The sequence below is a fragment of the Vombatus ursinus genome, unplaced genomic scaffold (assembly GCF_900497805.2).
Source record: "Vombatus ursinus unplaced genomic scaffold, bare-nosed wombat genome assembly UNPS02001287.1, whole genome shotgun sequence".
Lineage (NCBI taxonomy): Eukaryota > Metazoa > Chordata > Mammalia > Diprotodontia > Vombatidae > Vombatus > Vombatus ursinus.
The window spans coordinates 18,936,271-18,950,543 of record NW_020941065.1 but is presented as its reverse complement, the minus strand read 5'-3'; the positions used below and the strand labels follow the sequence as shown (position 1 = coordinate 18,950,543).

The 14,273-nt window shown below is 56.9% G+C and overlaps 1 protein-coding gene across 1 annotated transcript; it reads left to right on the top strand.

Moving 5' to 3' along the window:
- The first annotated feature begins 319 nt into the window (after positions 1-319).
- PES1 (pescadillo ribosomal biogenesis factor 1) lies at positions 320-14,016 on the top strand. Its single transcript, XM_027865093.1, has 15 exons — positions 320-422; positions 1,793-1,872; positions 3,034-3,187; positions 6,342-6,451; positions 7,522-7,693; positions 8,081-8,170; positions 9,301-9,417; positions 9,616-9,684; positions 9,992-10,081; positions 10,377-10,507; positions 10,897-11,022; positions 11,130-11,314; positions 11,610-11,758; positions 12,647-12,802; positions 13,351-14,016. Exons 1-15 carry the CDS (start codon positions 399-401, stop codon positions 13,432-13,434), a joined length of 1,737 nt encoding a protein of 578 aa, XP_027720894.1. The 5' UTR covers positions 320-398; the 3' UTR covers positions 13,435-14,016.
- Positions 14,017-14,273: the final 257 nt, after the last annotated feature.

Here is a 14,273-nt window from a genome sequence, read left to right as displayed (position 1 = left end):
TGCGTCCCAGCATGCGTCACGCCGCCCGCCCCCACTGTTTCCGCCCCCTTGCATCCCAGCATGCCCCGCGCCGCCCTCCTGCCTTCAGGGTAGCTCTTGTGTGCTGCCTGATAAGCTGCTTCTGATTCCCGGGGCTGGGATCTGGGGCCGGGAGCGCTCATTACCCGGCAGCCCCCTGGCTCCTGGAGGCTAAAGGACCGTCTGGCTGAGCACGCCGCGGAGCCCTGGGTAGCACCGAGCAGGCGCAGCGGAGGACGGCAGGGGGCGGGGCGGGGTCCTTCAGCGCCCGGAAGCACGTGGTCCCGCGGGGCCGCGTGGGCAGGAAGTGGCTGCCGCTGCCGCTGCCGCTGCCTCTGCTCCGGTGTTTGCCGCGATCACGGCCGTGAAAGCGGGCAGCCATGGGGGGCTTGGAGAAGAAGAAGGTACGGAGGAGCAGGAGGAAGCGCGGAGGTGTCCGGGGAAACGGGGGTGCCCGAGCGGAGGGGAGAGAGGGAGGAGGCCAGGGAAGGGGAAGGGGCCGAGACGTGGGGGGGATGGAGGAGGGGGTCCTGAGGGGAGGGGACACGGTGGGGGGGGCGAGGATCCATGAGGGGTAGCTTTGGGGGAGGTGCCCGGAGAGGGGAAGAGTCCCGGGTCAGGGAGGGTGGGGGCAGGAAGGGCGGCTCTCGGAGGATGGGGAGGTGGGGACGGCGAAAGGACACAAGGCCGGAGCAAGGATGCAGCGCGAATTCAGGGGGAGAAGGGGGTCGTCCAGCGGGGTCCGTCGGGACCTTCCGGACCTTCCTGGAATACCGGACTTGGAATTTAAAAACCTGGCTTCAAATAACAGCCCTCGTGGCTTTGGGCAAGTTGCTTGCCATTCGTGGGCCTCAGTTTCCTCATTTTACCTCATGAGATCGACGGACTTTGCAATCTCTTAGAGTTCTAGATTGATGATACTGTGAGCTCCCTTCGTATCCATTTAATTTCCGTGAGAGGCAGCCTACCTCAGTGCATAGAGCACTGGACTTGAAAGGCTGGAAGATCTGGGTTCAAATGCTGCCTCGGATACTTACCAGCTTTGTGACCTTGGACATCTCAGCCTCAATTTCCTCACCTGTAAAATGAGGGGTTTGGGCTTGGAGGCCTCTATGGACCCATCCAGTTCCAGGTTCCAGATCCTGTGGTCCCCTTAGCTCATTGAATCTATCAGTAGACATTTAAATGCCTACTGCACTGGGTGTTGCAGGTTCTGGTGCTCTCCAAGGTAAGGTCCTTTCGTGGGGCTTCAGTCCAGCTACTTCTAAACAACTGTACAACCTCAGCTGAACTCCAGCTCTGTGTTGATAGGATCGGATTTATCCCTCTCAAGCCTGGTGCTGGTCTCCAGAAGGGTTGTTGTGTAGAAGAGGAATTTGCCTGGCCTTAGAGAAGCAATGAAGGGAGGTTCATAGGTCATAACTCTGGGTCCCTAAGGATCTTGGAGGTCATCTCATCCAGCCCCCTGTTTTACAGAGGAAACTCAAACCCAGATTGTGGTGGGACTTGCTAAGGCCACGCTAGTGAGAGAGCTGGGATTTGGACGTCTTTAAGCGGAGACATCTTTCTTGGAGATTTTTGTGCGGATCCAGGTTGGCCCGGGAGCCCCTGAGGTTCTGTGGCCTGTTGTGATTGGGTGATGCTGTTGCCCAGCACAGATAGGAGGGCAGCTGATGGATCTGGGTTCCAAGGGGTTGGCTAGTACGCCCAAAGATACTCTTTTGAAAGAATTGTTGCTAACAAAAAAAATCTATCTTCTACCCCACCCAAAAAGTATGAGAGGGGATCTGCAACCAACTACATCACCAGAAACAAAGCCAGGAAGAAACTGCAGCTGAGCCTTGCTGATTTCAGGTGAGAACTGGACCAAACCATTGGCCATAGGATGTTTGAGTGGGAGGTGACCATGGCAGAGATGAGTAAAATGCACTGTTGACCTCTCAGCATCTCCTTAATCTCCCCTCCTTTCTCAGCTGCTAATGAGCATTAAGCTGACTTCTCCTCCTCTTCCTGTCCCAAGAGGCAGTGGGGGCCTGCAGGCCAGAGCCCTGGTGACTAGCCCAGCTCTGGCCCTGGCCCAGGCCCTGGCCCTCAGCTTGCTCGTCTGTATGATGAGAGGGGATCGGCCAGAGCTGGAAAGGACGTGAGGGGCCCTCATTCTACCGATGAGGAAACTGAGGTGAGAGGGGAAGAGGTGGCTCGATGACTGCCTCAGTTTCCTCCTGTGTAAAATGGGGACAGTTGTAGCAGCTGCCTCCCAGGGAAGGATCAAATGAGATGTTATTTGTCAAGAAATTTGCAAACCTCAGAATCCTCTTTAAATGAGCTCTTTAAATATTGTTATATTACGTGAGCCTGGATTTGAACTCGGGTCCCCTGGCTCCAAACCTCTTGGTCTTTGCACCCATCACCCTGCTCCCCTTGTAGCACTGACACTCTGTGAGTCTGACCCCCCCTTTGGGGCCTCACAAAGGGTCCTTTCTAGAGCTCTAAGCTCTGTCTTGTTCATAATCGCAGTGAGCTGCTGGTAATAACGACTTTCATTTCTGTGGTGTTTCATGGGTAACGGAGTCCTTTCCCCGACACTTTAATTGTGATGCCAGCTGACATTTGTACAGCAGACCGCTGCTGGTTGATCTTCGTGGCCTCCATTCGGAGTAGGGAGTGGGAGGATTTTTGTCCCCGGCATAGGGCCTGTGCTTTCCTTGCCCTTCCTCCAGTACTGCAGGTCGGGGCCTTCTGTGTACTTGGTGTGGAGGAGTGCCCAGGGGCTCACTCCCTGTCTAGTTCAGAGGTGGCTCTCAAACCCAGGCCTTCCTGGCTCCAAGGCTGACTCTCCCGTCTGCCATGCTGGCTGGCTTATTCTCACTGGAAGTTCTGTGGCTAATGATGGGAGAGCTGGGACCCGAGCCGGGATTCATCCTGCTCGTCTGTGGTTCTGGGCTGTGATGGTGCCCAGCTGCGGTGGGGGCGGGAGCCAGTGCTAATCGCCTGGGGGGGTTTGTTCTGTTTCAGACGCCTGTGTATCCTGAAGGGCATTTACCCCCATGAGCCCAAACATAAGAAGAAGGTTAACAAGGGCTCCACAGCCGCCAGGACCTTTTACCTGCTCAAGGACATCAAGTTTCTTCTGCACGAGCCCATCGTCAACAAGTTCCGGGACTACAAGGTCAGGTTTGCGTCGGAGGCAGCAAACTTTCATTAAGCGCCCACTGCACGCTCTGATGTCGGGGTCGTGCTTGGCTGGGGTAGGCCGCGTCCCCTGCTGAACTGGAAGGGCCTCCAGGCAGGGCCTGTCTCTTCCCTCTCTTTGAACCCCTGGGGTTTGGCATGGGGCTTAGCAGGAGCAGGCCCTTAATAAATGCTTCTTAGCTTGCCTTGGGGGGAGTCAGAGGCCATGGCAAAGAAGATGACGGTCACTCCAGGCCCTCCTTTGGGCCTCAGTCTATGGGACAGATGAGGTGTGGGCTCAGAGAGGCACAGGGAGACAGAGTAGGCTAGAACTGTCCACCAGGGGTTCTCTGAGATGGGAGAGCCTGGGTGCAAATCCTGCCTCAAATATGAACTCTGCTCCGGGACAGATTACCTAGATCCATAGAGCCTCAGTTTCCTCCTCTGTAAAATGCAGTCTTTTCCTCCTAGGTGGCTCTGGCCCCCTCCTCACAGGAACTCCTGGAGGTGTGAAAGATGGGGGTTTAGCGTTAGGAAGATTTTTTTGGTGGAGGGAAGGAAGACAGACAGACAGACACACACACACACCCCCACACCCCACCCCCCCACCCAGAAACAGAGAAAAAGAGGGCAGGATGCAAATCTTGCCTTCGCTCCTCTCTAACCTCGAGCAACTGACTCTCCCTGCCCCCTCCATCAGTTTTCCTATCTGTAGATGAAAGGAGTTGGACCAGGTCAGGCTTTCTTAATCTAGGGTCTTTGCTCTGACATCCTCTCCCAGCTCTGACATTCTACATTCTGAGGCCCCTCCCAGCCCTGGCATTCCCTGTTCTAGGGCCCCTCCAGCTCTGACATCCCCTGTTCTAGGGCCCCTCCCAGCTCTGACAATCCTTGTTCTAAGGCCTCTCTCATCTCTGACATCCCCTGTTCTAAGGCGCTCCCAGCCATGACATCCCCTCTTATGTGTTCTAGGGCCCTTTAAGGATGCCTGAGTCCCTCAGGTCCCCTGTTTAGGGCCACAGCAGTATGTTATATGTGACTTGATTTGCTTGTGTAATGACTTCATTGGGTGTATAAAGGCCTAGAATAATTTTAGTGGGAATGTTTTCCCCTCACCCTTCCCCCCGGGGAGGGGGCAGTAGGGGTCCGAGAGATACAAAACACGTGTTCTCCAAGTGTCCTTCCCCTGGGATTTTCCCTCCCTTCCCATCTCCCCTTGTTTGTCTCTGCCGGGGCAGTCGGTCAGCAGACTCTGAGCGCCATTGATGCAGAGGCCTGGGGGAGGGCCCTCCAGAAGCTTCTGCTCCTTTGGTAGTGAGAGAAGCCTCAGCAGAGCCAGCACGCCAGGGCCAGGGTGAGAAGCTAACGCTCCTGAGGGTCCCAAGGGTGCCCCTGGACCTCATTCTTGCCCATCTGTAAAACGGTGGCTGTAGAATTGTTGTGACCCTGGCCTGGCTTCCTGTGTCCTGGCGAGATATTTGCCAGAAGTTTCTGTAAAAATATGCAGGCGGAACAGTGGCCCCATCAGGCCTTAGGCCAGAAAGATTCTTTGTGCACCAGAACGCTGGAAGCTTCTCCAGGCTCCCCTCCCCAGAGCCCACATGGATGTAGCCCATGGGGGACAGAAGAGATTAGAAACCCTGGGACAGCCTGAGAAGTGTCTCTGGGAGTAGAGAATTGGGCCTGAGGGGGTGGCTGCCTGTTGGGGAATGGCCAAACAGATTGTGGCTTGGGATGTCAGGGGTGGGTGACCAGATGCAGAGGAAACCAGCTGGGAGGCGGCCCTCTGGGACCTAGCTGCATCCGTGGTGCTCCGTTACAGGTTTCAGTTTTTGGTTTTTTTTTTTTGTTTGTTTGTTTTTTTTTTTCATTTTAATTGGGGGATGGTGGGGAAAGAGAGGGGATAACAAGACCACAGCAGAGGAAAGCCATTGTTGTCTTTATTTCTTTTTATTTTTTTTAAATTTATTTTGTTTTATCAACAATCACTTCCATAAGCTTTTTTTTTTTTTTTTTTTTAGCTTTTTAGTGAGGCAGTCAGGGTTAAGTGACTTGCCCAGGGTCACTTGGCTAGTACTTGTCAAGTGTCTGAGGCCAGATCTGAATTCAGGTCTTCCTGACTCCAAGGCCAGAGCTCTGTCCACTGTGCCACCTAGCTACCCCTTCCATAAGCTTTTGAGTTTTAAATTTTTCTCCCCCTCCCTCCCCACGATGGCGCACAATCCAATATAGGCTATGTATATACATTCCTATTAAACATATTTTCACATTAGTGATGTTGTAAGGAAGAATTAGAACCAATAAGAGGAACCACAAGAAAGAGAAAACAAAACAGAAGGAAAAAATAGCAAATAGTATGCTTTGGTCTGCATTCAGACTCTATAGTTCTTTCTTTGGATGCGGATAGCATTTTTCATCATGAGGCTTTTGGAGATGTCTTAGATCCTTGTATTGCTGAGAAGGGCGAAGTCTATCAATATTAGTCATCGCCCAAAGTGGCTGTTACTGTGTACAGTGTTCTCCTGGTTCTGCTCACTTCATTTAGCATCAGTTCATATAAGTCTTTCCAGGTTTTTCCGAAGTCTGCCTGCTCATCATTTCTTATAGCACAATAGTATTCCATCACATTCATATATCATATTCACAGTTATGATTACCATCTGTGACTTTCTCTCCATCCTTTTCTCCCCCATTTATGCTTTTCTTTCTCCTTTTCCTTCCTCACTAATGTTTTGGTTTTGACCACTGCTTCCCTCAGTCTCCCTCCCTTCTATTCCCCCTCCCATTGTCATCTTTGTAAAAGTTCAGAACAGGGGCAGCTAGGTGGCACAGTGGGTAGAGCACTGGTCAGGAGTCAGGACAAACTGAGTTCAAATGTGGCCTCAGACACCTAATACTCACTAGCTGTGTGACCCTGGGCAAGTCACTTAACCCCATTGCCTAACCAAAAAAAAAATTTTTTTTTAAAAATTAGAAGTCCAGAACAGCAGAAAACCATGAAGAAGGAAGTGCTGCGTGAGAGAAACCTGTGGGATTCTGCATACTTTTCCACAAAGCGCACAGGGTGGGATGGAGTCGCCGCCGCCTCCTTTGTGCCGGGCTGCGTCTTGGGAACTTTTATAAAAGGTGTCCCTGGGTCTCCCCTTTCGTAGGTGTTTGTCAGGAAGCTCCGAAAGGCCTACGGAAAGAGCGAGTGGAATACGGTGGAGCGGCTCAAAGACAACAAGCCCGTTTACAAGCTTGACCACATCATCAAGGAGAGGTGAGCCCGCCTGCCTCGGTTGTCCCTAGGAGGGCCAAGCCCCGGGTGAGGGGCGAGGAGCGAGGCTGCTGCCGTGTTGCTACCCCTGGGCTGAGCTGAAAGGGCCCTGGAACAGGCCCCTCCGGGGCAGGGGAGCCCCCCACCTCCTGGGGCGGCCCAGCCCAGCGGGGCGCAGCTCTGGTTGTTAGGGTTCTCCTCCTTCCCCAAGCCTTACGGAGGCAGCTGCGGGTGCAGTCCATAAAGGGAGGGAGGCAGTGTGAGGGAGAGTTCTGCAGATGGGGAAACTGACGCTCAGGAGAGGCTGGGCGATGCATTGGAAAGCTCTGGGAAGCAGGTTCGGCTCTCCTCTGCCGCTGCTGCGGGGGCTCGCCTCCCTGGGCCTCCGTTGGCCTGAGGTCTCACCTCTGCCTCCCCTCTGTCCTCCCCGACCCCAGCTCCTTGTAAAACCTCATCTCAGTCTCGCCCTGTAGAGACGCCCCTTCTTTGGGATCCTGCAGCTCCTCCTCCTGAAAGATTAAGCTCTGTACTGTGTACTTGGAAGCCAGGAGGCCCACCTGGGCACCGGCACGCGGTCTGTTGTTCGGCCGTGCCTGACCCTCTGTGACCCCTTTTGGGGTTCTCTTGGCAGAGACATTGGAGTGGTTTGCTCTTTCCTTCTCCGGCTCATTTTGCAGATGAGGAAACTGAGTCATATAGGGTGAAGTGACTCTCCCAGGGTCACACAGCTAGTCTGTCTGAGGCAGGATTTGGACTCGGGCTGATGAGTCTTCCCGACTCCTGGCTGGGCTCTGTGCACTGTGGCACCACCTAGTTGCCCTGGTCTTTCCTCCGGGGAAACAGTTGGTTAGAGCATCCTTAACCTGGGTGACCTTGGCTGAGACAAAGGGCTTTGGCCCCTTGGGGCCCCCTCCTGGCCTGGCTCTTCCACAAAGTGAAGGTCTCAGATGGTGCCCCGGAGGCCCCTCCCTGGGGCGCTGCCCTCAGCCTGGCCTGCTGGGGTGAGGGGCGAGGGGCGAGGGGCGAGGGTCCAGGCGCCTGTGCTGTGCTTATCCCTCCCTGGCGGCTCCCAGGTACCCCACCTTCATCGATGCCCTGCGAGACCTGGATGATGCCTTGTCCATGTGTTTTCTGTTCTCGACCTTCCCCCGCACCGGAAAGTGCCACGTTCAGACCATCCAGCTGTGCCGCAGGCTCACCGTGGAGTTCCTCAACTACATCATCACCTCCCGGGCTCTGCGCAAGGTGAGCCGTGAGACCCCGGTGCTGAGCACCCTCCCCGCTGCCCCGGCCCTGCGCCTTCCCACTGCCCCCAGCCCTGCGCCCTCCCCGCTGCCCCCGGCCCTGAGCCCTTTCTACTGACCCCAGCCCTGTGCTGTCCCACTACTCCCTATTCCTTGCCCTCTCGGCCCTGCACCCTCCCTGCTGATCCCAGCCCTGTGCCCTCCCCCTTCTGCCGGCCCTGTGTCCTCCCACTGCCCCTGTTCCCTGCCCTCTCAGCCCTGCACCCTCCCACTGCCCCTGTCCCCTTAGCCCTGCTCTCTATCCCTCCCCCCTCCTCCCTTTCCCCACCACTGTTCCCTCCCTCCCCCTCCCCATTGCTCCCATCTCCTTACCTGCCCTTCCCCCCAGGTCTTCCTGTCCATCAAAGGGATTTACTACCAGGCCGAGGTGCTGGGCCAGCCCGTCGTGTGGATCACTCCCTATGCCTTTTCCCACAACGTGAGTCAGTCCCCTCCTGCTGGGCACGTAACGTAGAGTCCGAAGGCCTGGGTTCAGGTTCTCTTTTTGATCTTGGGCAAGTCCCTTGGGGATGATTATTTGCCACCTGTCCCTCTCCATTTCCTGACTCCTCCCTTTGAGTAGCAGCGGGAAAGGAGCCAGAGCCTCGGTCTCCCCCCTCACCTCACAGCAGACTCCGGATCCACTTATCAACACTGAGATGAGTCGGCAGCGGCCCTGCTGTCTCTGCTGTCACCTGCCCTGTGGGGCCTTCCCTGTTGCTCTGTGGTGTTCCCCAGGTGCCTCAGCCTGCAGGCTCTGGGCTGGGGTGGAAGGGGAGGGTTCCCAGGCTCTGTTTCCTGGGGGAGCCTGTCTTCCCGACAGCTGGACACGCACAGACGGAGCTGGCTTCGTCCTCTCCTCTCCCCCCTCTCCCCTACGCTCCCGGAGGCTCGGCTGCTTCCTTTGTGCTGAATAGGGAGCCGGTGAAAGGGGCTAGAGACGATAGAGCTGCAGGGGGGCGGGGGGAGGGGGGCAGCTGTCTGGGCCTCGCATTCTGTCCCTGTCCCTCCCTGTTCTGCCTTCAGTCTGGGAGCTCTCCCTGCCCCCTCTTCCCTTGTCTAGGCCCTCGGTGGGCAGGCTGCTGGGACTTTGTTGTTTGTGGTGGTCCGTGTTTTGGTTTTGGTTTTGGTTAGGCAATGGGGTTAAGTGACTTGCCCAGGGTCACACAGCTAATAGGTGTTATGTGTCTGAGGCCGGATTTGAACTCAGGTACTCCTAAATCCAGGGCCGGTGCTCTATCCACTGTGCCATCTAGCTGCCCCTGGTCCTTGTTTTAAAGCCCATCCACAGCCTCTCTGTGGCCCTGTTGCCGTCCCACCCGTCCCCACCTCAGGGGGTCTGTGACCTCTGCACTGGAAGTGGGCCTTTCTCATCCCACGTCCAGGCTGGGCCTGCTGACGGTTTGGGGCAGCTTCCTGTGTGCCCACCCTGCCTTCTGCCAGACCGTAGTCCTGGAAGAGGCCCAAGGGACGAGTGCCTAAAAACAGTGCTCCCTGGGCCCAGCTGTGGTGGGCCTGGGGCTCCTGGCTCTATGCCTCTTCATGTTCCTTCACTCTTGGCTCCGCCAGCATCCCACCGATGTGGACTACCGAGTCATGGCCACCTTCACCGAGTTCTACACCACTCTCCTGGGCTTCGTCAACTTCCGCCTCTACCAGACGCTCAACCTTCAGTATCCCCCCAAGGTAAAGGCCTTCCCGGCAGAAGCCCAGAAGCAGGCTGCAAGGCCTTGGCACAGCCGAGACGTCCGTGCCATTGGAACGTGGGCCGTGTTTCATCCTGGTCCTCCCGCTGGGGCAGGGGGCTGTGAGGGCCTGCCTAACCTGGTGCAAAGAGCACGGGGGTCCTGTTCCTTGTCTCACCCTTGGCCTCTTGTCTTCTAGCTCGAGGGGCCCAAAGACAAAGATGGGGATGATGAGGCCTACGCCATGGACTCCGAGAGCTCCCTGGAGGTGAGGCCTGGGGACATGTGGCTGCTCAGCATTGGGTTCAGCTGGCCCAAGTGCCCAGGACCTATGTGTCTGCCTTCCCCAGCCCTTTCTACTCACAAGTTATCCCTGGGGCCCGGAGGTTGGCACCTTGGCACCAGAGGGGCAGGTCCTTTCCTGTGTCTGCAGCCTGGGCTTCGGTCTTCTCCGGCCTGCAAGTGCCCCAGGCTGGGGAGATGAAGCCTGCTGGGGCGAGGGGCGTCCCCTCCTCCTCTTGGCTTCCAGGCCTCTGGCCTTGTCTCACTGAGCTACTCCGGTTATTTTTCTCCAGAAACTGTCAGCTTTGAGTGCAAGCCTGGCCCGTGTGATGGTGCCCGTCACAGAGGAGGAGGCAGAGATGGACGAATTCCCTGCTGATGGGGTGAGGGGGGGCTCTAGGGCCATTCGGGTTCAGGTAGGATGGGAGGAGATTCTTTCCATTTTACAGGTGAGGAAACTTAGGCTGTGGCAGCTTTAGGATGACAATCATGTGGTGATTTGGCCCCAAATCTTCCCACTAAAAGCCAGTGCCCCTTGACTGGAGAGGGGAAGTGTCCACATTGCCCATCCCTCCCCTGCCCACCTTGACTCTGGGGATCCAGAAGCGGCAGGACCACCGCCCCCAGAGACCCTGGGGACAGCTGGGCCTCAGCGGCCTCGTCCTTCTTGTGCCGTAGGAGAACGCGGAGCAGGAGGAGGGTCTGAGGAAGGAGCGGGAGGCCCAGGACAGGCACAAGAGGCTGTTTGAGGGGCTGAAGTTCTTTCTGAACAGGGAGGTCCCTCGGGAGGCCCTGGCCTTCATCATCAGGTCAGTGTCCTCTGTGTCTGTGTCTGTGAGTGTGTGTGTGTGTGTCTGTGTATGTGCATGTGTGTATGTGAGTGTGTGTGTATGTACATGTGCGTGTATGTGTGAGTGTGTGTGTGTCTGTGTGTGTGTGAGGGTGAGCGACGTGGAGGGGCACCAGAAGGCACCCAGTCTCGTGTGCAGTACCTGCTGGGCTGGCCTCAGACAGGAGCCCGCCCCCGCCTCTGTCCCCGTTGTTCTGTGGGTCGCCCAGACTTAGGAACACGAGGGAAACGCTGTCCGTAGTGTGTCGTGTTCAGAGGTCCAGTCGTTAGACCCTCCGTGGCGTCCCCCAGTCGGTGCCCCTCCCCCCTGGCATCGGCCTCATCCAGCCACCTCCTCTGCCTGCGCAGGAGCTTTGGTGGGGACGTGTCCTGGGACAGATCTCTGTGCATTGGGGCCACGTACGACGAGAAGGAGCCTTCCATCACCCATCAGATCGTGGACCGGCCCTTGCAGCCCACCCCCGTCATTGGCAGGTGAGTCCTCCTTGCCGTCTTCTGGCCTTGCCGGACCCTCACCTCCCTCCCTTGCTCCCCCCAGCCCGGACTGGGCCCTGAGCCCTCGTCTCTGCTGCCCCCTCCAGGTGCTACGTCCAGCCCCAGTGGGTGTTTGACTCGGTCAATGGCCGGCTCCGGCTGCCGGTGGAAGACTACTTCCCTGGGGTGCTTCTGCCCCCGCACCTCTCCCCTTTTGTGACCGAGAAGGAAGGGGACTACGTGCCCCCCGAGAAGCTGAAGCTGCTGGCCCTGCAGCGGGGTGAGACCCCAGGTAACTCGGCTGTCCCTGTCCCCCGGCACCGCGACCTTGGGTTGCACAAGCCAGGTCCTTTATCCAGGCCTTAGTTTGCCTGTCTGTAAAATGAAAGGTTTGGATCAGGTGGTGATCTGGTGAAATGAGGGGACCTTGACTTTCCTCCAAAGGTGGCAGGACCCCACCCCCCAGGTGAAGGGGTAGGGGGGAGGTGTTGGGTGCTATGGTGGGGCTGTCCTGGGTTGGGGGGTGGCGCGAGCAGGGAGCCTGGGGCCAGGGCCTGCTGCAACCTGTCGTGACGTGTGCCCTGTAGGAAATGCAACCGAGTCGGAGGAGGAGGAATCTGAGGAGGACGAGGGAGAAGGTGGTGATGAGGAGGAGGAGGAGGAGGATGAGGAAGGTTCGGAGAAGGAAGATGAGGCCAAACTGAAGGTGATGGAAGAGCAGAGGACTCTGGGAAAGGTACTGGTGCCCACCCTCCTTGGGCAGCTTCCTCTGACTGCCCGCACTGTGCTGGGGCTGGAGCATCTCAGGGAGCCTCGGGCACTGCCCACTGCCCTGGGGAGACCCAGCTCTACTTCAGGCTGGAAGCCCGAGCCGCTCTTCTCACGGCCCGGCCCTATTGCTGATGGCAGCATTTGGGGCCCCCAGTCACCGTCCTCTCAGCCTGCTGGAGCTGAAAGGGGGCTGGCCTTGGGGTCAGGGGGCCTGGGGTTAGATGCCGCGTCTGCCACTCACTCCTTGTGCAACCTGGAGCAAAGACCTCCGACTCCTTAGCTTTAAAACGGCCATAAGAGACCCTGTCGTGGGATCATTTGGTGATGGGAGTTTTACGTGCATCAGAGGCAGCAGTGGGTGAGGGCAAGAATGCCTCCTTGGGGGCAGCTGGGTGGCGCAGTAGATAGAGCACTAGCCCTGAAATCAGGAGGACCTGAGTTCAAATCCGGCCTCGGATGCATAACACTAGCTGTGTGACCCTGGGCAAGTCACTTAACCCCATTGCCTATCTAAAAAAAAAAGAATGCTTCCCTGGACCCTGGCCACCCCCACCCTCAGCCAGGGCATGCAGGCTCCTCCTTGTAGACCGGTGGAGCCACTGCTTTGATGACCAGTTGGGTGGCCCTGGGGATGTCTCTTAATGCTTTTTGTCTCAGTTTCTTCCCCTGTAAAATGGGCATGATAGTGGCCCGGCCTCATAGGGTCGTTGTGAGGATCAGAGGAGGGCTTAGCCTAGTGGCTAACACAGTGTAGGGGCCTATCCTCCTCCCCTTTCCCTTGAGAGAACCTCCTGGGGTCTGCTTCTCGCTCGTCCCGTGGGCCGAGGTTGCTGAGACTCTCTGCTGTCCCCAGAAGCCACAGGTGACCATGGGTACCTTGGACAAGAGGCGTCAGCTGCCCCAGGAGGAGGAGAATGAGGCCAAGAGGCTGGCCATCATGACCATGAGGAAGAGGGAGAAGTACCTGTATGACAAGATCATGTACGGCAAGCGGCGGAAAGTGCGCGAGGTGAGCCGGCCCTCCTATCCCCGACTCTGCCTGGGCACCCCCTCCTGACTCCTCTTATTTCTTGGGTCTTTTCAAAAGGAAAATAGTTTTTATGGAAATAGCAGTTTTGTGAATGACTAGAAATGATAGAATGAGGGGTTTGAATTAAGCGATCTCTGAGGCCCCTTCCAGCCCTGACATCCCCTACTCTGAGCCCCCTCCCACCTCTGACTTCCCCTCCTCTAAGGTCCCTCCCACCTCTGACATCCCCTGCCCCAAGGTCCCTCCCACCTCTGGCATCCCCTGCCCCGAGGTCCCTCCCACCTCTGACATCCCCTGCTCTGAGACTGAGTCTGCAGTACATATGAACCTTTTTGTAATATTTTGTACCTCAGTAAAAAAGGAAGGGATGATGGCTACGTTTTCAGGGTAAATTGCAAGTTGATTTTTCCAAATAATCTGTTTCAGGTGCTTAGGGTGCCCTTGATCCAAGATGGTTTGTGGGATGGGAACCTCTCTGGACTCCTGCCACTCTTTTGTTTAATGCGCTTCCTCTCCCTGTCTTGCAGGCAAACAAACTGGCCCAGAAGAGGAAGGCCCACGATGAGGCTGTGAAGGCCGAGAAGAAGAAGAAGAAGAAGGCTCAGGCCTGAGCCTGGCCTGCCTGTGACCCTGCCCTGGAACACTACTGCTCCTGGGCCCGGCCCTGCCCAGGGACTTCTCTCCCAGTGCTCAGGCCTTGGACACTCTGACTGGGAGCTTCCCCGGGGATTCCTCCCCCAGTGCTGGGCCCTGCCGGGCTCTCGGCCTTTGCTGGTGCCCCATCCCTGTTCCCAGACATGAGCTTCAGTGGGGAGGATCCCGGCTGCGCCTCATAGTAGAGGCGGGCAGATGGAAGGCCCAGAGGCCCCGAGGAGGCCACCGGCAGGGTGACCCTTCATGCTCAGGGCTGCCCTAGACACAGCCTGAGTCTCCAGGCCTCCCTGCCCTCTGCCATCTGTACAGATAGGACTTGCCGATGCTTTATATCTGGGGAAAATGTTTCCTAATAAATCTGTGGACTGATGTAGCCGCTGTGCCTTCCGTCCTGGAGCCTTTCTGCTTCTGGCCCAAGGGGCCTCTGCAGTGTGCTGGGTGACATTGCTTCCTGGCCAGGCAGTCTTGGAATGCCAGGACATAGAAGGTTCCATCCCTGCCCTCATGGAGCTAACATGATTAAAGCACCTAATGTGTGCCATCCGCTTTACAAAGATTGTCTCATTTGATCCTCACAGCCATCCCTGGGGGGAGATGCTGTCATGAGCCCCATTTTACAGATGAGGAAACTGAGTCAAGCAGCGGTGAAGTAACTTGCCCAGGATCACCCAGCTAGTCAATGTCTGAGGCAGGATTTGAACTCGGGTCTTCCTGACTCTAGGCCCGGGGCTCTGCACTGTGGTTCCCCTGGTGGCCTCTAGGTGCTTACAGTCCAAGGAGCTGATGCTGGGCTGTG